The 25,710-nt window shown below is 40.4% G+C and overlaps 1 protein-coding gene across 13 annotated transcripts in view; it reads left to right on the top strand.

The window, feature by feature from the left end:
* TTLL5 (tubulin tyrosine ligase like 5) overlaps positions 1-25,710 on the top strand; it is a 311,249-nt gene that overhangs the window by 49,111 nt on the left and 236,428 nt on the right. For 10 of the 13 annotated variants that reach the window (XM_061156564.1, XM_061156574.1, XM_061156570.1 and 7 more), the window contains exons 10-16: positions 1,459-1,560; positions 3,373-3,464; positions 4,237-4,344; positions 15,983-16,064; positions 17,570-17,631; positions 18,792-18,886; positions 21,354-21,395. In XM_061156564.1, coding sequence (XP_061012547.1) covers positions 1,459-1,560; positions 3,373-3,464; positions 4,237-4,344; positions 15,983-16,064; positions 17,570-17,631; positions 18,792-18,886; positions 21,354-21,395 — 583 coding nt within the window. The remainder of the gene's footprint in view (positions 1-1,458; positions 1,561-3,372; positions 3,465-4,236; positions 4,345-15,982; positions 16,065-17,569; positions 17,632-18,791; positions 18,887-21,353; positions 21,396-25,710) is intronic. The other 3 variants (XM_061156573.1, XM_061156572.1, XM_061156568.1) reach the window with 1 other exon arrangement.

The following is a 25,710-nucleotide window of genomic DNA, read 5'->3' as shown; positions in this document are numbered from 1 at the left end:
GCCTCTGCGGGGCCTGCATGGGCCCCCCTCACATTGCACAAGAATTCAGAGAATGACTGGTTCCCTCTTCATTGAAGAATCTCTGAAGAAGGAAGGCTGGGATATATAGGTAAGGTTTACTCACTATGGAATGACATGGCTGAAGTTAAGTGATAACTACCGGAAGTTTCTGGAAATTCTGAGGTCCTTCTCATGCAGTCAGACTCTTGTCCCTTAGCTGTGTATGCCTGGTCAACATTTTCTCTTTGTCCACATCCTTCTTCCTGGCCTCATGTTTATTTATTTTAGTTTTGAGGGTTTGTCCTTTTTCCACTCTTCTTTTTTGGCTCTTGTATATTTCTAGTGCAGGGAATTAAGGCACAGAGATAGTGGGTGAGTGAGAAGAAATAGAGGAAAGGAGAAGTTTTAAATGCTGCCCTTTAATGTGGTAAAAATTCATGTTGACTTCATAGTCTGAGTAAGCACATGTAAATAATTTGCAAATCATATGAAAATAAACTTGTGGCCTTCCAGGATTTTTTTTCACACGCTTGGATGTGCCTCTTGGGACACCCGCTTTAGTGAAGGGGGTGATACGGTTAGAGTGGTATGTAAACAGGGAGTGATATTTACCATAACCATTCAACTCGAGTGTCCTTTTGTTGATGTTGAGCATCACTGGAAAGTTTTTTCTCTCTTTGGCTACTTCCTTCAGAGGCACATATATTTTATACTTTGGTCTTCTTTTGGCAACAGTCCAGGATATCAAATTGCTGCTCTGTTTTCAGTGGACTCTGTGTTTAATCCCTCTTTTTGCCTTCATTCCAAATTCAGGAATTAATCCACTCTATGCTTATATTTATGCCATTCTGTGGACCTAGCCTTTGTATGCTATTAACGCTACCATTATTTTCTTAATTTTATAGATCAGGGTTTTTGTTTTTTCTGTGGCTCTGAGTTCTAAGTCTATATATCATTATGCTGTCCTTTTTTTCTTTTGGCATAATATTTTCCATAGAATGCCTTAGTACCAGGTACTGTTGTGTAGACACTCAGGTGTTTCTTGACCAGCTAATGTGCCCTCATCTATAGCATCCTATACACAGTTTACCTGATTGTGAATAAGTTTGTTTTCATTTTAATCCTTCCTATCAGACTATCATTTTATATCAGAAAATATCCATGGTTAAAAACATGGATTTTGGAGTCAGTGTGATTTGGGGCAAGTTGCTTAATCTTCCAAGTCACATTTTAATGTTCATATCAAAAAAATTGGACATACTAGTCCTTATTTCAAAGAATTGCTTTAATGGTTGAATTAAATGTAATGTTATACATGAAACACTTAGCATGGGAGTTGACACTTAATAAGCTCTCAGTGTTTGAACAAGATGTCACCCTCTCTTTATTAATATCCCATTGATCCTGTGTTTTACTGAAGCCCTATTGCTGATGTTTAACCTGTGTCTCTTTTATCAGGTTTGCAACCGTGCGATATGACCAAGGAGCCAAGAACATTCGGAACCAGTTCATGCACCTGACCAATTACAGTGTGAATAAAAAGAGTGGAGACTATGTCAGGTACTGACTGCGCCTGAGCTAGGAGCCAGGGAGGTCAGCCTTAGAGGCAGGTGCCAGAGAAGTGCAAAGTTGCCCTGCTTCACTGGAGGAAAACTTTACCTTTATATCCGTGTAACTTAGAGCAGAGCTGTCAGAGTCATTTCGTGTAGTTGTGAGGCTCACCTGCTATGGCTTCTTTACTGATCGCCCAGCTACAGTGTCCCCTTTCTCCACCAAAACATGCTTGCCTTCCCAAGTTTCGTCTTCCTCATTGTTAAGTTCCCTCACTTGACTTAGGGGAGGGAATTTTCTAGGCATATGGAACTTTTTAGAAGCCAAGAAGTTAGGTCATTTCAGCACTTGATGAAATGTATCAAAAGCTTCAAAAATACTGTGCCCTTTGACCCAGCAATTCTATTTCTAGGAACTTAACCTTAAGAAATAGCAAAGGGTATGCACACAGGTTCAGAGACAAGAATATTCATCCCTGTACATTGTCAGGGGAAGAAGCAGGCTACTATACAGTGCACACAATTTCACTTCTTTTTTGAGTGAATTCATAGGATAACTAAAGCTGATTTTTTTTCCCCCTTGAGGGAGTGTGGGGTAGAGAAGAAAACTAGAAGGATAAATTTTAAAATGTGAATAGTCCTTAACTACAATGGATGGGATTATGGGTGGAGGATATCTGTCTTCTTCTCTGTGCTTTTATGTATTTCCTAAGTTTTTCTAAAACTTTTTTATGATCAGGGGAAAAATGTTAGGAATAAATTAAATAAGAAAAGAAATGAGGCCATCTCAGAAAAAGACTCAGTGGAACAGAGTACCAGCCCAGCTGTGTGGAAATATTCTTTCTGCTCTGTTTTCTTTCATCCTGATAATTTTGCCAGAAAGTGGAAAAATAAAAAAGAAACCCAAACAGTTACTTTCTACTGAGACTAAAAATAGGTCCCTAGAAGGTCCAAGGAAAGAAAGAAAGGAATCTGGAAGTGATGGCAAAGTTGCCAGAGCTGTATAGATTTCATTGAGTGTCCTATGACCGGTGTTTGGAATTGGTAGAAGGAACAGTATCCTGGACTTTGGAAGATGGGCAAAGATGCAGCTGATAGGTTGAGGGCTGGTGGTGGGGAATAAGGGGGCTGCTGTAAACTACAGGTGTCAGATTGCAAAACCCTTGCAGCAGTCTGGGAGTGTACCCCTTTTGTGGCCGTAGCAGTGGTGTACTTCATTGCTTCAGTTGTCGCCCTGGAGAGTTCTCCCTTGGGTGATACCTCAAAAGCTATCGAAAAGAAGCCATGCCTACCACTTGACAGAAGGGAGCTTGCTTCAGATGCCAACACAATTCTGTTCAGGGTTAGCTCATTAAAATGCTACACAAGATTAGCTCACTAGCCGAAGAAACTCAGTTCTGGTCTGAAAATGGCATTAGAGGTTGTTTTGTGGGCACATGTGACATTTACCTCAAAGGCCGGGTTAGTATCCCAAACCATTTCAGTCTGTTAATGCATTGTGACCATTCTTAAATTTGTTCACATTCACAAATTTGTTCTACTCATTCATGATGCATCATGTTTCGTTAAGGAGGATTTTGCCTTCTTTCCCCCTACCTCCTTCATTAAGGTGAGCTGTTAATATATGCATTTTCATTTTGATAGAAGAAATTGGTACAAAGGCAAATATGACAAAAAGGATCAAGAAAAAAATGGGTGAAGGGAAGTCAGCAAAGGGAAGATTTTTCTAAAGACTTACAAGGAAAAAATGCTATTTGAAAAATCTTGTTTCTAGAGGCATGCCTAGTTGCCTGTGTGACCTTGATCCATGAATCTGTTTTAGCTGTGATGACCCAGAAGTGGAGGATTATGGGAATAAGTGGAGCATGAGCGCTATGCTTCGGTATCTGAAACAGGAAGGCAGAGACACAACCGGTGGGTACCAGGCCTTTCTCCTTCCTGCCTTCTCTTCTTGTGTAACTTTACTGTTGTCTCTTACCAGGAGTCTTTCTTTCTAATTCTGAAAGCGTTGCTGAGATGTCTAATAGGATCATTGTTCTTGGTGCTAATTTTTCCTGCCCTTTACAAGACAGAGAACAACAGGCTTACTTATCATGGCTCCCCAAATCCCTTTTCTCGTTTCTAGTTTAGAAGACAACTTTTTCCTTAGTCTTTAGTGAATTTGTCCTTTTTGAATATCAAACTACTCACTAAACTACTGTCAGCCTTTTATATTAATATAACAAATTGTCTTATCTCTGTATTGGCCCTGAGTTCAAGTTTTCCTGAGGCAAGTCTGTCTCATCCATGTTGTTGAATTAGAGAACGGACAGGGTCAAGTTTGAGCACAAGGGCTCTGAATCAGAGTGGACGCTGTCAGTGAGCCTTGAGTGGAGTGAGAGGCAGTGTGTCTGCAGGCCTGATTCGGTCCACAGAGGAAAGGGCGGGCGGAGAGTCAGAAGGGGGAAGGCTCCTTTTCCAGCCTGGGTCTGTGTCTTGTCATTGGAGGCCACTGGAGGACATCCCCCAGCACCTCCATTCTTGCCTGCGTCGCTCTGTTCCCACACATGCCTTGTCCCGGAACACCATTCACATGCCACATGGAGACTTCTTTGAATGACCACGTGTGCTTTTATAATTACACTGTGTTCTGGAATCCAGTCCTAATCCATGCATTATAGTGCTTTTATTTTTTTCCCCTTTGTAGCACTGATGGCCCATGTAGAAGACCTGATCATTAAGACTATAATCTCCGCTGAACTAGCTATTGCCACAGCCTGTAAAACCTTTGTTCCTCATCGGAGCAGTTGTTTTGGTAAGGAGACTCAAGAAGCTTAACATATTTTGTGAAAAGGGGCTCGAGAAGTTGGGGTGGGATCCTGGGGTAGAGAGGCTTAGTCATTCTACAGGAGTCAAAGGTATGTGGTAGACTTTTCTTTCTTTTCTAAACTCACGTAGCATACGAAGAGGCCAGTGGTGAGCTTAGTTGGAGGTCCCCTGAGGACTAACCGGCTTTCTGTGTGGGAAGCAGGGATTGGAACTAAAAGTGTGGGTCTCTTTGTCAGAGTGCAATCAGAAAAAGTCTGCAACGGACTGTACAGGAATCCAGCTCTAACAAATATATTCCAGAGCTCTTTGGCAGCCAGACTGGGAACTGTTCCAAGAAGCTCTGGCTGGTACCAGTATGTACTTTCTCCCATTTTCCAATGACTCCTCCTCTTTGTTTTAGTCTTCTTTCTAGTGAGTTCCCCCCCCACCCCAACCCCACCCCTTCTTTCTTCCCTTTCTCCTCCTCCACCCCTCCCCTCCCACCCTTAATTCCCTGATTGCACAGAGAAGGAGCAGCAAGCAGTTCACAACTACCAGACCGGGGAGCCTGTTGCCTTACTGACCCGCTAGCTGTGACTGTGGCATGTGGGTGCCTGCACCCATCTGCTCTCTGTGCGGCTGTGACTCCTTAGAGAGGGCTGGTACCAGTGTCTGTGCAGTCACACCGACCTTCAGCAGGTGGCAGGCTGTGTTAGTGAAACAGTAGGATCACTGATGGAGCGGATAGTTAAAGGAATACAGTAGTAAGACTATGAGAGTCCCAGCTTGCTCCAGAGGCAGGATTCCAGGGAACTTAAAGAACGTGGGTTTTAGAGCCTGGCAGACTTAGTTTGAGACCCATCTACACCCCTTCTGATTTTCAGCAAGTTCCTCTCATCCTGCTTCCTCGACTGTAAAACGGCAGTCATGAGAGTACCTACCTTCTGAGAGCACCCTGAGACCAAATGAGATGACGTGTGCAAAGCACCTGGCACGTGTCGGCCCTTAATTTGTACTCCATAAAAATGTTTTTTTGTTATTTTTATAATTAGGCATTATAATTCTTGATCTCTTTAATTATATAGGAAAAGAAGAGGTTATGATGTCTGTGTATCTCTTTTAGAATGCAAATATGTTCATGTCTCCTAAAATCCTTGAGCGGCTCCCTAGACCTAACTTACGAATAGAAACTTGGTAGGGCTTTGAAGTCTCTAAGGCTCTGACTCCAGCCGGCTTTTCTGGAGTATCATTTCCCCACTTACACCTCAGAAGCCAGTGGTGTCCCCGAGGACTCCGTGCCCTTGGGTCTCTGCGTAAGTGCCGCTGTCCAGCTAGAAGACGCCCCTCCCGTCGGCCCTGCACGTTTTTGTTTGTGAGACGGCTTGACATGCCCCCTCCAGGAATCCTGGCCCAGCCAAGTGTCCTGTTGCGCCTCCCTGCTCATGCTGCTCTGTACTTGTTCCTCTGTGTTCTCTTCCTGTCAGTAGCCACCGAGCTTATCTTCTTAATAGTCACCGTGTCTCCGCTTCCTCTCCGTCTCTGCTTCTGCTGAACCAAATCTTTTACCATTTCCCTGGCCTTTGCGGCTCCTTTCCTCACCCTCTGCCTTTGCACCTGCTTTTATCCTGTGCCTGAAATATCTTTCTCCTGTTACTTTACCTGAAAGATGACTGACTTCTTTCAAGATGAAGTCAAGTATCGCTTCTTTGGTTATGCTTTCCCCAAGTCTTCCCACCACAATGAGCCTCCGTGACCCCAGTCCTCTGTTCAGTCTGCAGCAGCCCCTTCATGCCCGTTTACGTGTCTGTCTCCCACACTGGACTGGAAGCTCCCTGAAGACGGCAACAACGTCTCCCTTGCTTTTACTCCTTCTGTGCACAGCAGCATTTTTTTGCTTTTGGAGGATGTCTGGAAAATGTTTGTTGAATGAATGATTGGTTCTTGCTTCAATTGCCTTGTGGTGGCCTTCCCAGTGGATCTGGTGTGGTCAGGGCTTAGAGCTCTTAGAATTATTGCAGACTTTTTGAGGAGGGGGCATGGGAAAAATAATTCCAACTGCAAAAACCTTATTAGATTAAAAAAATAAGTGTTTCTTGTCCATATCTACGTGACTTTTCTATGAGAATAAATTTCTAGTAGCTCTTAGTGTGAAAATCTTTGTTCTAGAAATCATCAAAAGCTCTTCTGAATGTTTTCTATTTTATTTCATTACCTGATTGCCTTTTGGAAGCTTAAGAATTTCTTGATTTTAATGGCATTAGAAGTTCTGATGAGAAATGAACAGTGACTTTCTCTGATTCAGTGAAATACCCTGTAAGACTATTTCATCAGCCATTGGTCTCCTTCCTGGCTCCCTGCTTGTGTTCAGTTTTAATAAACTGAGTGCATCTGGAGTTTTTTAAACTGTTGACTATCTTCTTGGCTTTTGTGGTTCTAATTCCACTTCCTGTCAGCCCTGGGATTTTGTGTGCCTTATTAACCTCCCCCCCATCAGAAATGATTTTGTATACGTGTATGTATTTGTGTGAATCTCTTTGCCTCCCACTGGTTCCCAACCTCCCCTGGGGTTTAAGTTACAAGGAATAATCTGTTTTTTTTGTTTTTTTTTTTTCTCTTCTCTTTTTCATTTGTTTTAGAGTAAACAGGAATTGAGAGCTTCCCAGAAGAATTTGGCTTGAACAGGGCATTGGTGTTTTAGAGGAAGCCAATAGTCAGGTGATGGGGTTCACTATATTCTTTTGGTTGTTGTTTCTGCCCTTCCACATTATGTGATTCCTTGCCAGGAGCACCCCATTAGTATCTAAGTGTTTCTGGCCTATGATTTTTCCCCATCCTACCCCTTGTGTCCAGCAGTGTTCCAGGTACCTTCAATATTCCCATTCCTTTGTTTACCTATGCAGTTGACTTTTCTCAGTTCCTGCTGTGTTCAAGGTGTAAGATGGTAAGGTGGTGGTTTAATCTAACCAAATTTTACCTGGGACAGTATACACAAACCAAATTTTACATGGGACAGTATACACAAACCAAATTTTACATGGGACAGTATACACAAACCAAATTTTACATGGGACAGTATACACAAACCAAATTTTACATGGGACAGTATACACAAACCAGATTTTACATGGGACAGTATACACAAATATCTGCATTGTGTTAATAGCAGTTAAATGTAGCCCTAGGAAACTTCACAAGCTATCAGAAACTTAGCCACTTGGTGCCTTTTAATAAATTTGTACATCTGGAAAGGACCTCAGGGAATTAGTCTGAATAAAGAAATTGGGGCCCTGACAAGTTAAGACCCTTCCCCCTAGAGCTAGTGAATTGGAGAACTCAAATGAAAGAGACTCAGCTTAAGAGAAAAGGGGTCAGAAGAGGAGTTTTGGCAATCAAATCATCTTGGTCATAGGACTCATGGTCAATAGGATTCTTGATGCCTCTCCCAATAAAACAGACTTTTGACAGTCTTAATATTTACTGCATTTAAGATTTTGAAAATGTACCATGTGAAATATATGCTTAAACAGCAACCCTTTAAATATGCTTAGGAAATTGGCAATGTGAGATAACTGGCTATGAGAACAGCTTTTTTTTTTTTTGAGCAGTTGGAGAAAAGCAGCCAAAAACAACAGGATGTTAGCTATCCTTTAAAGATGCTGCTGCTGACACTGGTTTCATCTCGTGTGTGAGGATGACTGAAGTAACAAGCTATGACCCCGGTCCTCTCTAGCCTGAGAGTGTATGAGCCAGCTGTCCTGCCACTTGTAGAACTGATCAGACTGGCCTCATTTAGGTCCGAAACTGGCGATTTCATTGTTCAGGATGAACTGTGCTCAACATGAGGACTTCCCTCGTAGCTCAGTTGGTCAAGAATCTGCCTGCAATGCAGGAGACCCAAGTTCAGTTCCTGAGTGGGGAAGATCCTGTGGAGAAGGAAATGGCAACTCACTCCAGTATTGGACAGAGGAACCTGGCAGGCTACAGTCCATGGTATCACAAGAGTTGGACACGATTTAGCGACTAAACCACCACCACCATGTTCAGCATACCCTATTTTGTGGAATGTATGCTGGTTTGGCCTTTTATTGATACTGTTTAAGACTATTTTACTGGGTAATTACGCTGACATTCTTTTTTTTTTTTCTTTACCAAAATTTAATTATTTTTGGCTGCTCTGGGTCTTCGTTGCTGCTCAGGCTTTCTCCAGTTGCAGAGAGTGGGGGCTGCTCTCTAGTTGCGGTGCATGGATGGCTTCTTATTGCGCTGGCTTCTCTTGTTGCTGAGCATGGGCTATAGGTGGGCGGACTCAGTAGTTGTGACTCACAGACTTAAGTTACTCTGTGGCATGTGTGATCTTCCCGGACCAGGGATTGAACCCGTGTCCCCTGCATTGCAAGGCAGATTTTTTAACCACCGGACCACCAGGGAAACCCCTAAACTGACATTCTTAAAGTAGGGCTGTTCATAAATATTTGTTGAAGGATTGACAGTGGGCAGCATACATTTTATAATGTAAACTACTTGACCAATAAAAAAAGTAATGAAAATCAACAAACAGTTCACTTTTTGAGATAGCTTTCTTTTCTGGCTAATCAAATGCTTCTGTTTAGATGGGAAGGGAAGTTTACTGTAGAAGGGACTTAGAAGAAAGTACCTACTGTTTGTCAGACACACTTCATTGGCTATTTCCTTTAGTCCTCATAACAGTTTTGTTGGTATTTATTACTCATGTTTTATAGACAAGGAAAAAAGATTCAGAGAGGTTAAATAATTTGTCCCAGGTCATGCTGTTAATAAATGGCAAAGCCAAGTTTGAAAGCCAGGTCTCTCTGGCTCACTCTCCACCCACATAAATACAACTTCTGGTGCGTCCAGCCATTTTTGGCATGCCCCATATCCTGGATTCTCTCTCTGCTCTCCTGTAACTAGATCTCAGGAAAAATGATATCATCCTTTTTAGCAGATCAGGCCTAAAAAAGGCCTCTTTGTGTTCTAATCAACAGTACGTGTGTACGTGTGTACGTGCTCAGTCGTGTCCAGCTGTTTGCGACCCCGTGGAATGTTGCCCGCCAGGCTCCTTTGTCCATGGAATTTTCCAGGCAAGAATACTGGAATGGATTGCCGTTTCCTACTCCAGGGGATCTTCCCCACCCAGGGATCAAACCCGCATCTCTTGCATCTCCTACATTGGCAGGCAGATTCTTTACCACTGCACCACCTTCTAGATATTCCCTTCAAGTCCACCTTTACACATGGTAGCCAGATACCATGTCGATTTATTGAACTAGTTAACAAATTGGCTCTGGGCTTTTTCTTTTATTTAGTTCATTTCTCTGTGGGATTTTCATCTGTTGTTTTTTTTTTTTTCCCCCCAAATTTTCCTTCTGGACCCCAGATAGAGTATTCCTTCTTAGATTTTCAATTCCAATCCAAAGCCAAAGTGAAAAGAATTTCCTTTATACAATAGCATTTGACTGACAGCGAGCACTGGCTAATGTCAGCACTTTCCAGTTTCAAGGATTACAGCTTCAGCTGGGACTTTTTTTCTGGGGAGCGTTAGTAGGTTGATTTCCAGAACTAATGGTCTGACATGTTTAGTAATCTCTTAGGACTTGGATGCACTGTTATTTTCTCTGTCAAATCTTTTTTTTCTCCTCCCTCCGTTTTGTTAAGTTTCTCCTTAATATGTAAAAATCTTTCATTAGAATTTCTCCTATTTTCTTTGTAACTGGTGACTTTATTATGAGTATTAAGTCTTCTGGTTAGGGTTATTTTTAGGAACTAGCTGCAAATTATTTTGTCTTTCTCAAAAATTGTAGTGTTTTACATTAAAAAAAATTTTTTCTTCTTCTTCTTTTTTTTTTTAATCAGTCTTTCTTGCTTGCTTCCTGTGTACTCTGTATAATACAGGCTGTTTGGTATAGAGCAGTGAACGAGATGACTTCTGCCCTCAAGTGGTGGAGAGGAGCAGCTGTGAGATGACACATTCCAGGACAAGCAGTAGAGTGACTCAGGTGTCCTTGGCATATACCAGGGGTTACCAGCTCTGTGCCTCTGGGAGCCAGAGAAAGCCATTCCTAGCAGAGGGGGTATGACATGCAAAAGGCAGTGTCTTGACAGGAAGTGGCATGTTTTGAAATGAAAAGTTCAATGTGGCTAGCTGTAGCCGGAGTTGGATTCGGTGGTGAGAGGCAAGGTTACAGAGGTAGTTTAGGGCCCCTTGGTGAAGCACTGTGCTCAGTCAGCAGTCGTGTCCAGCTCTTTGCCACCCCGTGGACTGTAGCCCTCCAGGCTTCTCTGTCCATGGCATTATCCTGGCAGGAATACTGGAGTGGGTTGCCATTTCCTGCTCCTTATAAAGCACTGGCGTGTATAAATTCATCCTATAGACAATAGACAGCTATGGAGTTTTTTGAGCAGTGGAAAAACAGAGTTACTATTTTTCCTTTAACTTTTATCATGACCTGACCCAAAGCTTTGTGTGACAGAATTATAGCAGAGGGGCTACTGAATAACATTGCTGTGTTGTATGTTCAGTCGCTCAGTCGTGTCTGACTCTTTGTGACCCCATGGACTGTAGCTTGCCAGGACCCTCTGTCCACGGGATTCTCCAGGTGAGAATTCCCGACTGGGTTGCCATGCCCTCCTCCAGGCGATCTTCCCAATGCAGGGATTGAACCAGTGTCTCTTGGATCCTCCTGCATTGCAGATGGATTCTTTACTGCTGAGCTGCCCGGAAAGCCCCATGAAGTGACTAAAGTCCTCCAGGAACCAGCCTGACATTAGAGTCTTGCTGGGCCGATTCACTGCCTGTCTCTCCATCTGACTGTTAGATTTGTGTCTTAGAACGTGATTCTCATGGCCACGTGGAGAATTGGAGTACAATAGGGAGAGACTAGTGCTAGGGGAATGATTTGGTGGTAGGAGGAACACAGTGACACATGTGTCTTAGTCACATGACCCAGCACTCCCATTCCTAGGTATCTACTCAAGAAAAATGAAACCATATGTTCATGCAAATAGCTTTACATGAATGTGCATAGCAGTTTTATTTATAATCACCAAAAATTGGAAGCAGCCCAGATGTCTATCAGCCGTTGAATAGATAAACAAATTGTGGTCTATAAAATGGAATACTACTGAGCAGTAAAAGGAATGAATTACACTACTGACATGTGTGATGACACAGATAAATCTCACATGCACAGTGCTAAGTGAAAGAAGCCACTCTCAGAAGGCTACATACTTTGTGATTCCATTTATTTGACTTTTGGAAAAGGCAGAAGTCAGATCATGATTGCCAGTGGGCCGGGAGGGCAGAGGGAGCATTTGTGATAGAATTGTTCTGCGTGTTGGTGATGGCGGGTAACCATACATTTGTCAAAACTCATCAAACTGTGATGCAAAAGGGTGAACTTTATTGTGTGTAAATTAAACCTCAGTAAACCTGTCTTCAAATAAGAAATAATGATAAATGGCTGAACCTCAAAAGCATACTAAATGAGAGAAGTCAGACTCAAAAGAGTGTATCCTATATGCATCCATTTATATGAAACTCTAGAATAGGCAAAACTGATCCCTGGTGTAAGAAATAAGAATAATAGTTTCTGGTGGTGTGGTGACAGGGAGCAGGATATTTACCAGGAAGGGGCGTGAGGGATCTTTCTGGGGTGATGGAAGTGTTCTGTGTGTGTTGATATGAGTGTGGGTTTTATGGATGTATCAAGACTCATCAAATAGCACACTTAAGATCTGTCCATTTCATTAAATATGTAAATTTTACCTCAAAGGGGAATATAGAAAATAGACTAAAGAGAAACAGAAAAAGAGATATGATAATGTGTTGCATTTGGCAGGTGGTGAAGAGTGTCTCTAGTACAGGCAACTAGTGTGTGGGGTTTTCCAAGATGAAGAACAGTGGGAAGCCAAACAAAGTTTTGGGAGAAGATACTGAGCTATGTTTTGTTGAGCATCGAGTACCTCTGGGATATCCTAGTGAAGTTGTCTGGATGGCATTTGGATTCATGGATTTGGTGTCCAGGAGACACTGGAGTAAAGACAGAGATTTGAATGTCATCATCATCATATTAATTGCAGCTATGAGAATACATGAGAGCATCCAAGAAGAGCAGTAGAATTGAGAAGGGGAGAGACCTGAGGATGCTACCCTGAGCAAACAAACCTACCAGTGACTACCAGTGGCAGAAGAGAAGGGATGAAAGAAAGAGAGAAAGGAGGAGGACAGTCAGACGAGAGCAGTGTCCTGGAACCAAGGAAGAGGAAAGTTCCAATAAGTAAGGGGCGGTCAGCAGTTTTCAGATGCTTGGGCTTAAAGTAACAAGGCGGTCTTTGGGATCATAGTGAGAATAGTCAGTTATTAAAGAATGGCAGCAGAAGCAAATTGCTCTGGGCAGGAGAGTCAGCAAGCATTAAGAAAGTGAGTGTGGCTAAGTGTAGATTGCTTTCTAAGAAACTGCTGGAAAGAAATGGGGGATAAGGGTGCTAATGTAAAATGTGAGCTGGAGTCAGGCTGCTTCTTACCATGCACCAGTCAGATTTGCAAGTTTGTTTTGTTTTAGCTGGTGCTGAAGGAACTATATCTCACCAAGGAAAATTTCCTTGGGGAAACGGTTGAGCAAGGTGGTAGCAACAGTCCTTTGAAGATACTTGTTTTTCGGTTACAATGGAGACAACGCAGAGGAACAAAGAAAGTTAGCTCTCAGAACTGGAGAAGCCTGGCTTGCCTGCACCTTTTAATGACAGGAACACTGGTGTATGTCACCATGGGTAACTGAATTTTTGAAATTGTAGACACTGCTGCTAAAACATACATCAAAAGGTGAGTAAGTTTCATATTCTTAGTGCAACTTATTGATGCTTTTTACCTTTTAAAATCTGTAATATCCAGAGAAAAGACTAAGCCTAAGTTAAAAGATTTGCTATAAGGACTCTCCTATCCTGCCAAGGAACCAAATGATTTTGATTAAGCTGAGTTGATCGTTTTAAGAGATAAGCTTGATACAAGTGCTCTCTTTGTCACCCCAGTCCTCTCCTCCGGTTCCAGCCTCTCAGGTGACCTGGGCTTTTCAGTGTACCTCGATGCTGTCACACATCTGTATATCTGTGTGTACAGATGTTGGTTAGGTTCAAAGTTGATTTTAAGATCATTTAGCAACTGGTGGGTTTTATTTACCTGAGCTGGTGATGGACAGGGAAGCCTGGCGTGCTGCAGTCCATGGGGTCACAGAGAGTCGGACAGACTGAGAGACTGAACTGAACTGAACTGAACTGAACTGAACTGAACTGAACTGATAAAGGGTGTTGTCTCTCTTTGGGTTTTTTTTTCTTTTCTTTTCTCTGATTTTCTACATTACCAGTTTCTCAGCGTTTCAACTGAGAGTCTTGGAATTTGCCTCTGAATTTGAGAGAGAGTTAAGTAAATATGTCGGCTGCTTATTGTGAGGTGTTTAAATACCGGGTCTTACTGCTTGTATTTCTGATTTCAGTTTGTGTTCATTTGTGGCTGATTCTGCAAATGTGATCAATATGTGCACCAGTCATTATTCTCATCCTATTCCTTATGCTATTATTATTAATAATAATATTACCAGTTTACGAAATAGTTGAATCCTGTGCTTCAGTTTTCAAAAACTGAAGAGAATGTTTTCCTTGAATCAGACTCCTATTGTATTTTTCTGTGCTTGTGTAATGTTAACATGGATTTGCAGTTTTTGTAGTTAGATTTTTCCTCTTAAATGCCTTTATTAATGCTATATCACAGAAAGATTTTCCTCAAATTAAAGGGGGAATATTCTGTGAAATGACTGAAGATTGGGTAAAATATTCAGAAGGATGTACTGGCCATAAAAGCTACGAATATGCTGCCAAAAAAAAAAAAAAAAAGATAGCTTTCTTTTCTTTTTTGTTTGTTTTTTTATTTTTTTTTATTTTTTTCTTTCTTTTCTTTACACCTTTAAAGTTTTGATAATATATGATTTTTGTGTAGTTACATGAGGGTGAATCCGGTCTCAGACTCTCTTATAGTTTGTGATTATTTTTGTAATTTAAATGGAATCCTAAATAAGTACTATGGAAAACAACTCCTTCCTGAGAACTTTTCCTGAGAGAGAATTTAAAAATGCATATCTACCTGAATCTATGTTGCATAAGTAGGAATTCTGTTTATAGGTTAACTGAGCATACAGATATTGACAAATGGTGATTGATAAAGAGGATAAAGGAAGCCAGAGCATGCTAATAAATATGAGGGAGAGAGGTGGTCTTCTCAGGCTCCACAGGGAGCAAAGGGCAATGTGGTGAGGGGGGCCCGGGTCCCTAGATTCCCATTGCTCCATGCTTCCGTGTTCCAGAAGGGAGTCTTTGGCATCATCTTTTTAGAAACTCCCATTTGTTCTTCTGTGTGTTTGAGAGGATTGAGAAATGGAGAAGTAGTTCTTGAAGTAAAGAAATTTGCCTCAAAATGAATTTCTGGAAAATACCTGGTTGTATTCCGTGGGTGTGAGTTGTGTGGCCAGTGACCTCGGTCAGATTGTCAGGAAACTAGTCTTTTCTCTTGGAGAGAAGGTGTGTGCAAACAGTTTATTTCAGGGACACAGAGTGTGGAATGTTTGAGAATGAGTGGGACTTCTGAAAGTCTGATGCATTCGATGTGTGTATACTGAGGAGGACTGTGGAGAGGGCCTCGTTAATGATGATAATGAGAGTAAAGGTTGCCAGCTAAGGTTCCAAGTTAGCCTCTCACCCCTGCATTCCGGGAGAAGAGCCAGCTCCTGGTTCTGGCTTTGTAACAGTTGGGGACTTAGGGGACAAGAATTAGCAAAGGAAATTTGATCCTTGGCTCCTTCCCTTGTGACACATCGTAGTCCCACTTGGCTGCCAATGGCTCCCTCCTTTCTCTTCTGTCTTTCTACGGTGGGCCAGTATATTTTATTTTCTATCTTCAAAGGGGAATTGAAACCATAGAGGGGAAAGAACAAATAGGTTTTATGCCTTTCTTTTTTTTTTTTTGACCTACATTGCAAAAGCAAGGTCTTGGTTTAATAAAGTGTGATGGGAAGATCCTAGAGAGATGCCTTCAGTAGATTTTCCTGTTTTCAGAGTGTGGTGGGGAAGAACAACCCAAAACAAGCCCAAGGCAGCATTGATATTAGATGCACTTGTTGCATTCCTTTTCCTAACATTTTTTTTTAGCCTTCTGCACAGCACCAGAATCATGCTTGTTAACTTTTAGAGTCAGGTGACTTTCTGTATAGAACTCAGAAATGTCAAGAGTGGATGATAGAAACCATGGAGCATTATTATCTCTAGCTCCTCTGTCCATGGAATTTTCCAGGCCAGAGTACTGGAGTGGGTTGCCATTTCCTTCTCTAGGGGATCTTCCCGACACAGGACCAAACCCAGGTCTCCCGCATTGCAGGCAGATGCTTTACCATCTGAGCCACCAGGGAAGCCCCAGAACTTGATTAATTTCTCTTGGACTTGAAAGTTCTCTACATCTACTGTCTCTGGATACTCAGCAAGTTTCTAGGCCTTTGATGGAAGTTGACTGGATTGACTCTTCCAGATCTTTGTTTGGTTGTGACATGGAAAATGATTTTGTATATTGTGTTATGTTGTATTTCTAGAACTCTATGGCTTTGACGTGCTCATAGATTCTACCCTGAAGCCATGGTTGTTGGAAGTGAATCTCTCTCCTTCTTTGGCCTGGTAAGTAGTCTGTTGTTCCATTAACTAGAAAAGGATAAACCTTCAATAAGCAACACTAAAACAATTTTTTTTGGTCATTTCTCTTGGCACTAGGAGATGTTTTTTTCCCCTTCTTTATTAGATTGAGATGATTAGAATTTCTAAATTTGGGGGATTTGTGGCATATTATCAGAGTTCATATTGCAACCATGGACCTCTGTCTTACTAGTCAATTTGCAATCTCTGTTTACTATCTTATTGGGCTTCTAGGGATGCTTCTTTTATTTTTATCTCCACTGCATTCCCTCTCACACTTTTTTTAAACTTTGTAGGTGTTCAGCTAAGGGTAAAGAAATCACAAGATGTATTTCCTTTGTTACCAAAAGTTTATACATCCTCTAACCCACACATATCATAAAGGTGTAGAGCTGGGCCTAGAGTGTATAAATAATATTTGGTCCTCTTACCCTGTCCATGTCCTGGTGTTATCCATCCAAGATTAAAGTCTAAAATCCTCAGACATTTAAAAAAAATTATTTTTAACCTATCGTTTAGAAGAAGGAAAGAAACTTATTTTCCAATACCAGAGAAGATTCTGCTTCTATCTGTGACTACAGCCAGAGTTTCTGCTAGCTATATGCTTCTCTAAACAGCTAGAAAACCCTAGAGATTTATGCCAGAGACCACCCAGCTGCTGCATTTTTAACAATGAAAAATGTTGGCAAAATGCCAAGCAATCAAATAAAGACAGACTGACTACTTGGTTGGGTGGGAGTCTGGCTTCACCTGAGTTGTAAGGTGTAGGGCTGGATAATACAGATGCTTCAGATGTTGTGCTACCCTTTGGTTAGGTCAGTGTTTTGTAGATTTCCTGGCAAAGGAATCTGGTTTCTGGGGGAACACCTCAACCCCAAAGCCAGCATGGCATCATCACCACAGGGAGGCCCCACACTTTCAGGCTTTGTTGTTTCTGCTTCCATGTGGGTTCCTTCTGTATCATCTGGTGATACTTTGGTATAGCTTATTTATTTATTGCTTTAATTTGCAAGCACACAGTCTTAAGGAGATCAATTTAGAATGGAAAATGAAGTCTTAAAAAAGTACAAAGATAGCCCAAGTTCCTTCTCTTGCATGTGAATGTGATTTGATGATCACAGCAGTAAAAAGTACTTTGAATGATGGGCATGCTCATAAAAGAGCATATTAAAAATCTGAACCTCTAAAATCCACAGTGATAATAAAGCAATGTTCGTGACCCTGTGCAAACAAGACCTTCTGGAATAAAAAGGTTGAGTGTCAGTGGATCAGCGCCTTAGAGCTGGGCCTGCCTTACAGAGGATGAGCTTGACACCAGGCTTTTATTTCTAGAATTTTTGCCCAGATTTTTTCCCCCATGGATTTGATGTACTTTATGTGTTGCTCCTCACTGACATTTGGTAGCTCTGTTATATTGAGGGATGTTAAGGGAAGCTATTCTCTTAACCTATAAAATTATCAATTGCTCTTTTCTTTCTTTATTCTGTTAGTGATGCACCTCTGGACCTAAAGATTAAAGCCAGTATGATCTCAGATATGTTCACTGTTGTAGGTGAGTAGTATTCTTTTCTGAAGACTCATAAAAATGAAGTAGAGCATACATTTTGTCAGACTATATGTGTTGCCAACTGGCAGTTCCTCAGCCATACTGAATGTTTTGTACTCAAAAATTATATTTTCAGGGAAGTGTTTATAAGTTTCTACACCCCCTGGCTCCTTCCTGCCCTGAGGCTGAACCACAGCTAGGGCTGAGACCTAATTCCTGGGGCACAGGAATCATGAGCTGAGGAAGAGAATTAAGCAAAGATCTGGAGAAAATATATTTTACCCCGAGCTGAGATAGTGAAACCCACTGAAGAGGCTTTGTTACCAAGGAGACTGGCTATGTTTCTGCTATGCAGTCTCTGCTGGTGTCAACACAATCTCTTCTGTAGTAATAACTGAAGCAAGCCAAGGGAAAAATCCCTTTGTGAGTAGATAAAACAAAACTTTGAGATGGAGATGGGCTGCCAAGTGGGTATGTTGTGGGTTTAGGGTTGTTGTTGTTGTTTTAAGTACCCAAAAAACACATAATAAAACACATTTGAACTAGCACTTGATGTACCATCAAATGCTGTAAAACTTTGCTACCCCATTCTCCTTGGATGAGAATCTGCTTCTTTTTAGGAAATAAGTGAAATTAGCCCAAGCCTAATTCCTTAAGCCATGGATAATCTACAAAGCATATTTTGGAACTTGCCAGTAGTAGACCACTTTGGGCTGTTCCAGAAGTGGATCCTATAACAGGATAAGACCCCTCACTTGCTTCTGGATTCTCCTGGTAAAAACCAACACTGTTATTTTCCAGTCACCATCCAGGAAGGCACTTTAAAATACTTTGTCTTTATTAACAACTGTGTGTTTTTAAGTGCACTTTTACTCTGAAGGTCATCAAAAGTCACCATCTCTTTGTCCATCAGAATCACATTTCGGTTCCCCAACAAGGATGGCTGATTGATCTGCATATTTTCCTTTCTTGTTCACTCCAGTTGTGATAGTTCAAAGTTCAAGTGGAGGATGTGTATGGGAGAGTCATGCCTAAACCTCTTCAGGATGGAGCTCTATCAGATTTACGGCAGTGAAACCGAGCTTGTCCATCAAAAGGAGAGGTGCAGCTAAACCTCCTTCTTTCTTAGCAAATGGCAGTTTTAATGTTTCCCATTCCCCATTCAGGGTTTGTGTGTCAAGATCCAGCCCAGCGGACATCAACCCGGCCAATTTACCCCACCTTTGAGTCTTCCAGGCGAAACCCTTTCCAGAAACCTCAGGTAAGCAGTTCCAGCAGCAGGAAGCCCCAAGGAAGCTTATTGTAAAGTGGCAGCTGTTGTCAATAAGTGAGCTGAAGCACTGTGATTAGAAGGTCACCTATAGCAGGAGAATTGGGGGACCATGCTAGAAAGGAGGCAGTTATATTCAGCCATGGCTAATAGCTTATGCTTTTAATGCTTTCAAACCATCTTACTTTGTGCTTTTTGTCTTTCTTTTCTTTTGGCTTCTTTTTTCATTTTCTTTTCTTTTTTCTTTGTCTCTCTTTTGAAAAATTGCTCCCAGTCTTTTCACATTGATATGCTCGTAAATGAGGCACAGAGAGGGATTCTGCAAATTTCTCATCACTACTCTGCTGCATTATCTTCATGCTAGCTTTGCAGAGAAGATGCTCAATTGAAATAATATCTTCTCTACATGCGATTTTCTTCACAAGGACCCTCAGTGATCATGAGGTGCTGATTGAATTTAAATGAGCTAAATGCCTGCAGAGAGCTTGGCGAACGTGTCTGAAACTTCATTTGACCCAGTGTTCCTCCAGTCTTTGTGTACTCGGCATTTTTGCTCCAGGTAAACCAGTCAGCTGTCTGATGGTTTATCCATTCCGTCATCTGATCAGTCCCTGCCCATCTAGACCTGGCTAGTTTCCACTTGTGTTTCTTTGCCTTTAACCTTTCTTCTTATCCAAAAGGTCCCCTTCTCTTCCTGTCTGGACTGATTACCTTACCTGCTCAGAAGTTTGGAGATCGTTTCTTATTAAATCCATTCCACTCTGTCATGGCCTTTTCTTTTCATTGCAACATTATTTACTGGTTTTCAACTGCATTGTTTTGCCTTCGTTGATTTGTTGCCTTTAAATTGTCCAGTACTCCTCTGTGAGATTGTAAGCTCTTTGAAGGGAGAAACAGCTGCTGTTTCTCCCCATTCCTCCTCTTTCCCTTATTTTTTCCCTCCTATGTTCATCCCACCTCCACTTTAGCCCTCCATCTCTCCCTTTTTTCCTCCCACTCCTCTTCCTTTTGTTTGCTGGTCTCATTTAGAGTACTGCTACTTCTGTTTGCTAAGCTTAGATACCATTATTTATTCAGATAGCTTTTCATTAGAACAGGGTTTGAAACCTCAAAATGCCTCTGAGGATTGCAGAGTAAACAGGGCCAGGTGTGATACACGAGTGCCGTAACTGCAGTGAAGTGGGTGGTGAGTGCATGCTTCACATTAACAGGGCAACTCTTCTACTTCTGTGCTTTAGCTGCTCACTGCCATGAGTTGTCAGATAGTCTTACTTTCTAGAGAAATCAGGAATCTTATTTTAAAATACTGACAACAAGTTCAATTTAAAAAATAATACTTTGCAGATGAAATATAGTATGTCAGTGAGCTGGATTTAGTTTGCAGGCTGCCTGTGACCTCTTGTTTTCAAATTATTCCCTATTAGTATCGGTGCTGTAGTATAGAACAAGGTGAACTATATTTTAAGGGGTATTAGATTAGAAGTGAAATCATGCAGCAGTGTTGTACTTGATCAGTTGTACATATATGTGTGTGTGAGCTAAGTTGCTTCACTTGTGCCCGGCTCTTTGCGACCCCATGGACTATAGCCCGCCAGGCTCCTCTGTCCATGGGATTCTCCAGGCAAGAGTACTGGAGTGGGTTGTCATGCCCTCCTCCAGGTGATCTTCCTGACCCAGGGATCGAACCCTCACCTCCAGTGTCTCCTGCACTGCAGGTGAACTCTTTACCGCTGAGCCACTGGGGAAGTCCTAATCAGTAGTACATCACAGGTCAAAGGCTTTTCTTTAACTTTGAACAAGAAAAGTAGAGAGTTAACCTAGGTGTACTAGGAAAACTGAATTGAGGCAATCATGCATGTTCCTTTAAATTGTTTTCTGCAGTATCTGTGGCAAGAGTCACAAGATTGTGTATAAAATATTACAAATGTTTCTGTGCAGCTTTAACAGAGTTTCTGCAAGTTCCACTCTAGGAGTAGCTGCATGTCAATCTTGAATGAATTAATCCCTTTTCTTAGCTTGCCTGCAGCTTTTGTTGGTGACTTTGCAAATGGTGAAGAACCTATTCGCTGTTTGCTCTGCTAACTGGTAGGTTAACAGGGTGACTTCATCCCTGAGCAGTCCACAGGATAATTACTTAAAGGCTTAAGAAGCTGTAGATTAGTTCCATGTACTGTGTGAGACCATTTTACCAGGTGGAGTAATAACTTCAGGATCTTCAGTACGTGACAGTAGGATTGAGTTCTCAGTGGTGAGGTGAAACTGGAATAATTATACCATAGGAGAATGCAGTGTGAAAAATAATAAATGCTCTAATCTTTCAAGTGCAAAATATAGGGCTTTGGCTTTTGTTCTCTGCTTGGAGATGATTTTTTTCTTTTTTGTATTAGATGTAGGAGTTGGAAAATACAGGCATGTTAGGAGAAGATAAGGCTTTATTCCATTTTTCTGTCTTTTATAGCGTCCAGTATCTGCACAGTTTCAGTCATCAACCGTCAAGCAGGTAAGTTCTGGATCATTTGGAGAGTTCATTCAAACTTTTATCTCCATTCCCTAAATGGAAAGCCTTTTAGCTTCACCATTTCACAGTATATATTTCATGCACCTGCTCTTTGAATAGTTTAACAATGTAAAATAGAATAAGTGAAAATGAATGCGGAGATCTTTTCAGATGTAGTATACAAAAGTAGAAGTTGCAGGAATTTCTGAATCCTCTTTTTCTGGTAGTGATCATGCTGTGATGGAGGCAGCTGACTTCAAATGATGAACACAGTTTAGAGGCATATCTATGGCTTTGACTAAAATATTCCAGAAAGGAAATATTATCGTTTACAAGTCACCTTTCATTTGTTCAGGTGTCTTATGAAACATACCCTTGTTAGTAGCTTAATGTTGTAAGTGTTTTCATATTGGTTATTGGGCTATATTTCTGGTTGTTTCTTTTTTTAAAAGAAGCCTTCTCTTATATGTAGTGATATGTAGTCTTATGAATTTTAGAAATGCTTCCATCATTAATATCTTAGATACTACCTATAAAATAAAGGCAAAATATTTGATCTCAGTCTCTAAATGATCAGCATTTGTCTTTTTTCTGTTCTTGTTAGCAGTATGTGAGATATATTGTTGCTTTCTTCTATGCAGATTTTTTTTTTAGCATCTTTTTGAAGTGATAGGATAGTAGTGAGGGCACCACTTCCACTATTTGATGCGTTGATATGAGGGATGTAGATGTTCCCATTCATAAATGTGTCACTTGCAATTATTAATCCTTTAGTAAAAGGCTCCCGTATATATTTATTTTGACATTTGTACTCTCTGATACAGATTCTGGTAAGCTTGGAAGCTTGAATTGTGAGTTTCCTAGCCATTATTTTTGATAACGTGATTTACATGGTATATATGAATTCAAGAAATGAAAAAAAAAAAAAAAGACCTGCTGTGTTGTCTAATATTTGGTAACTGATTAGCATGGTTTTGTAATACAAGTTTTGTTGTTTAACTGGTGGAATTCAAAACTCTGTAATGGTGTTTTGTATTTAGCAGGTACCTAAGTGTGCAAGCTCTTCTCCATGACAAACAAAAAAAACAAACAAAACCCAAGGCTGTTGATTTCAAAGAGCTTATACTCTACATATCTCTTGACCTAATCTCTTTAAGGAGAACATTAAAGTACTGTTTCATAGCCTTCTGAACTTGACTCCAAAGAAGTGTCTTTGATATGGAATTTTAATCTTAATGTCCCATTACCCATTTTAATTCTATTCTACCTCTATTGCTTGAATTTCCGTAAGTTGCAAACATCCTATGGACAAGCAAGTCCTCACTCTAGTGCTTAGGCATTTCAGCACTGCTCACGTGACACAAAGGCTTTGTGGCTTTATTTGGGCAGTCTTAAACATATTGAATTCTTAACTCTTAACATCCTTTGCAATGTTCTACCTTATCCCTGTCTTTCTGTTAATGAAATACTTTCAAGTCTACAATAGTTTCATCAGAGCTAAGTGAAAAAAGAAACTCTTAGCTCTGGCCATTTAGACTGTAAACATTTCTTTTTTTGCTGCTGTCAGATTGTTGAAGATACAATATTTTACTTGTTGTCGGATAATTCCTTTTTAATCCATTATCTTTTTCTACATTTCTCCCTTCCCTTGAAGCTTATAGTTTAATATTTTTCACTCAACAGAAATTATATTTTAGTGTTCCAAGGCAGGTGGTATTGTTTTGTAGAAGGAACAGGGACTTTGAAGTCAGATAGGCCTGGGTTTGAATTTGAACTCTGCCAGTCACTAACTCTTAGACCTTCAGCAGATTCATTTATGTCTCAGGCTCACTTCCCTCATCCATCAAATGAGGGTGTGTGTTCAGTTGTTAAATTGTGTCTGACTCTTTACGACCCCACAGACTGCAGCACACCAGGCTTACGTGTCGTTCACTATCTCCCAGAGTTTGCTCAGATTCATGTCCATTGAGTCAGTGATGCTATCAAACCATCTCATCCTCTGCCACCCTTTTCTCCTCCTGCCTTCAGTCTTTCCCAGCATCAGGGTCTTTTTCAATGAGTTAGCTCTTTGCATCAGGTATTGGAGCTTCCGCTTCAGCATCAGTCCTTCCAATGAATATTCAGGGTTGATTTCCTTTAGGATTGACTGGTTTAATCTTGCAGTCCAAGGGACTCTCAGGAGTCTTCTCCCATTCCTTTCTTAGCATAATTCCATTTGTGTACTACACAAATTACATTACAAATGAGGGTAGTAATACACAAATGGAGTTATGCTAAGAAAGGAATGATCAAACATAGGGTAAATACTTGGGATAGTTTTGGACACATAGATAACCCTCAGAAGATTTAGTCTCCTTCACACTTTTGAGTCCTATTTTGATTTTCCTTTTTCCATTGTCAGTATCTGGTGTTATTTTGATATTCATTTCTTTATAGTTATGTCTTTTCACATTTACTATCATCAAGAAATGCAAATCAACCCAATTAATTTATTATTCATCTGCCCAGACATCAATACGGATTCTAAACAATGCTTAATCAGTACCCAGTCACCTCCTAATTTGATTCACTGCTACTTATCTTACCTTATAGTTGTCTTTTAACTGTGTTCAGCTTTTATTGGTGTATTTTATTTATTATATCATGACACTGAGTCCTGATTGGAAATAAAACTAAAAGTAAAAATTCTATGAAATTTTCACAAATGCTTCTCTAACATCCAGAGACATTAAATATCTTTGTGCTTTTCCTCCTTTTTGTTATTTTGTCCAAAAAAATCAAAATTTTAAAGCATGTTTTAAAATGAAGCAGTCTGCATACTACTATTCTTTATGAACCCGTTAATCTCTAAATGTTTATGGATTTTTTTCTTTTAATATTTGTTCCATTATTTTACTAGGGATTCAAGTTAGACTTACCAGACGGTAATCACCAGGAGCATACTTCTTACATTTTTGAAGATTGGTACCTCATTTGTTTTTTTCTATTCCTCTGGTACCTCCTCAGTTCTCCATGATTTTTCAAACATAATTGTAAGTGGTCTTGGTAAGTTTTTTTGTTTTTAAAGCCAGTTCTGTTAATAACAAGATGCATGTCTCTCAGACCTGCTGACTTAGATTTATTACACATTTCCAGATGCTCCATGTCTCTTTTTTTACTGTAACACATACCTACTTGCTTGCTTTCTTCAGCCACCCCCCACCCCCAGTTTCTCAATAGTGTACTTCCGGTTATCAATATATTTAAGCCTTCTCTGTTAGCCATTTTTGGTCTATTTCAACCCAGATTTGTTCACATGTGGTCTTTTTTTTTGTCATTTTATTTCATTTGGTAGCAGTGATTCATTTCACTTTTTAAACTTGTCTTTCTTATTTCCTGGGTGGCAAGATGCATCACATATAAGGTGATATATTTCTAATTCATGTGTTTTTAACACAGAATTCCAAACTTTGTAAAATTGCTTTGGGAGATTTTTTTATTTTCTGCATGTGTTGTCTTTCAAACAGATTTTTTTTTTTTTAACCCCTCAATTTTTATATCTTTGAGGATGCCTCACCATTTTTTTATTTTCTGCATTTGTCCAGTTCTCGTAACTGGTACTTTTCAGTTCTTCCCTAGCAATGAAAGTTAGATGTGTACATGCTTCTTCTCTGGGTGTAGTTCTGTATCTTGAGTTGTGCTAATGATATTTTAACAATTTTGATGCATGTTGCATGGCAGAATTCTTACTGTGACAGTTTAAAGTGTATCTGAGAACCCAATAGTTTAAATCTTGTGTCATATAGCCAGAAGCAGTGGTTCTTTTTAAGTTCAGAGGAGCCTTATTTCCTTAGTGTAGTCAGTCAATTCATTGGAGTATGTGGATTTATTCTATCTACTACCTAGAGAATGAAGCTGAGCTGATGTGTCCAAAGTCAAAACCACAGAATGACTTGCATTTAAACTATTTTGCTCTAATTTTTGACAATCCTGATGGCCTTTCAAGTCAGCCTGATTTCTTTTTTCTTTGCTTTTAATTTCTAAATATCTCCTTGGTACTCATAAGCATTTTTCTTCTTTCTTTTTTCCTTTATTATCCTTTCTTCTCCCTCTTTTCTCTTACCTGTTTCTATAATTCATTTGTTAAGACTTCATTTCGTTAATAAGTATTTGTAGGTCTAGAGAGTAATGCTTTGTTGTTCCTGTAAAAATACATTTCTCTATGAACCAGTATAACAGATATTATATAGATTAAAAAAAATTAAAAAAAATAAATTCTAATTTCAAATTTATTGAAAAGCTGAGGTTGGCAGAATATGTGTGACTTTCTAGTCTGATT

Source organism: Dama dama, chromosome 12 (assembly GCF_033118175.1).
Source record: "Dama dama isolate Ldn47 chromosome 12, ASM3311817v1, whole genome shotgun sequence".
NCBI lineage: Eukaryota > Metazoa > Chordata > Mammalia > Artiodactyla > Cervidae > Dama > Dama dama.
Note: the sequence above shows the minus strand (reverse complement) of the source record. Positions and strands in the feature narration are given on the sequence as shown.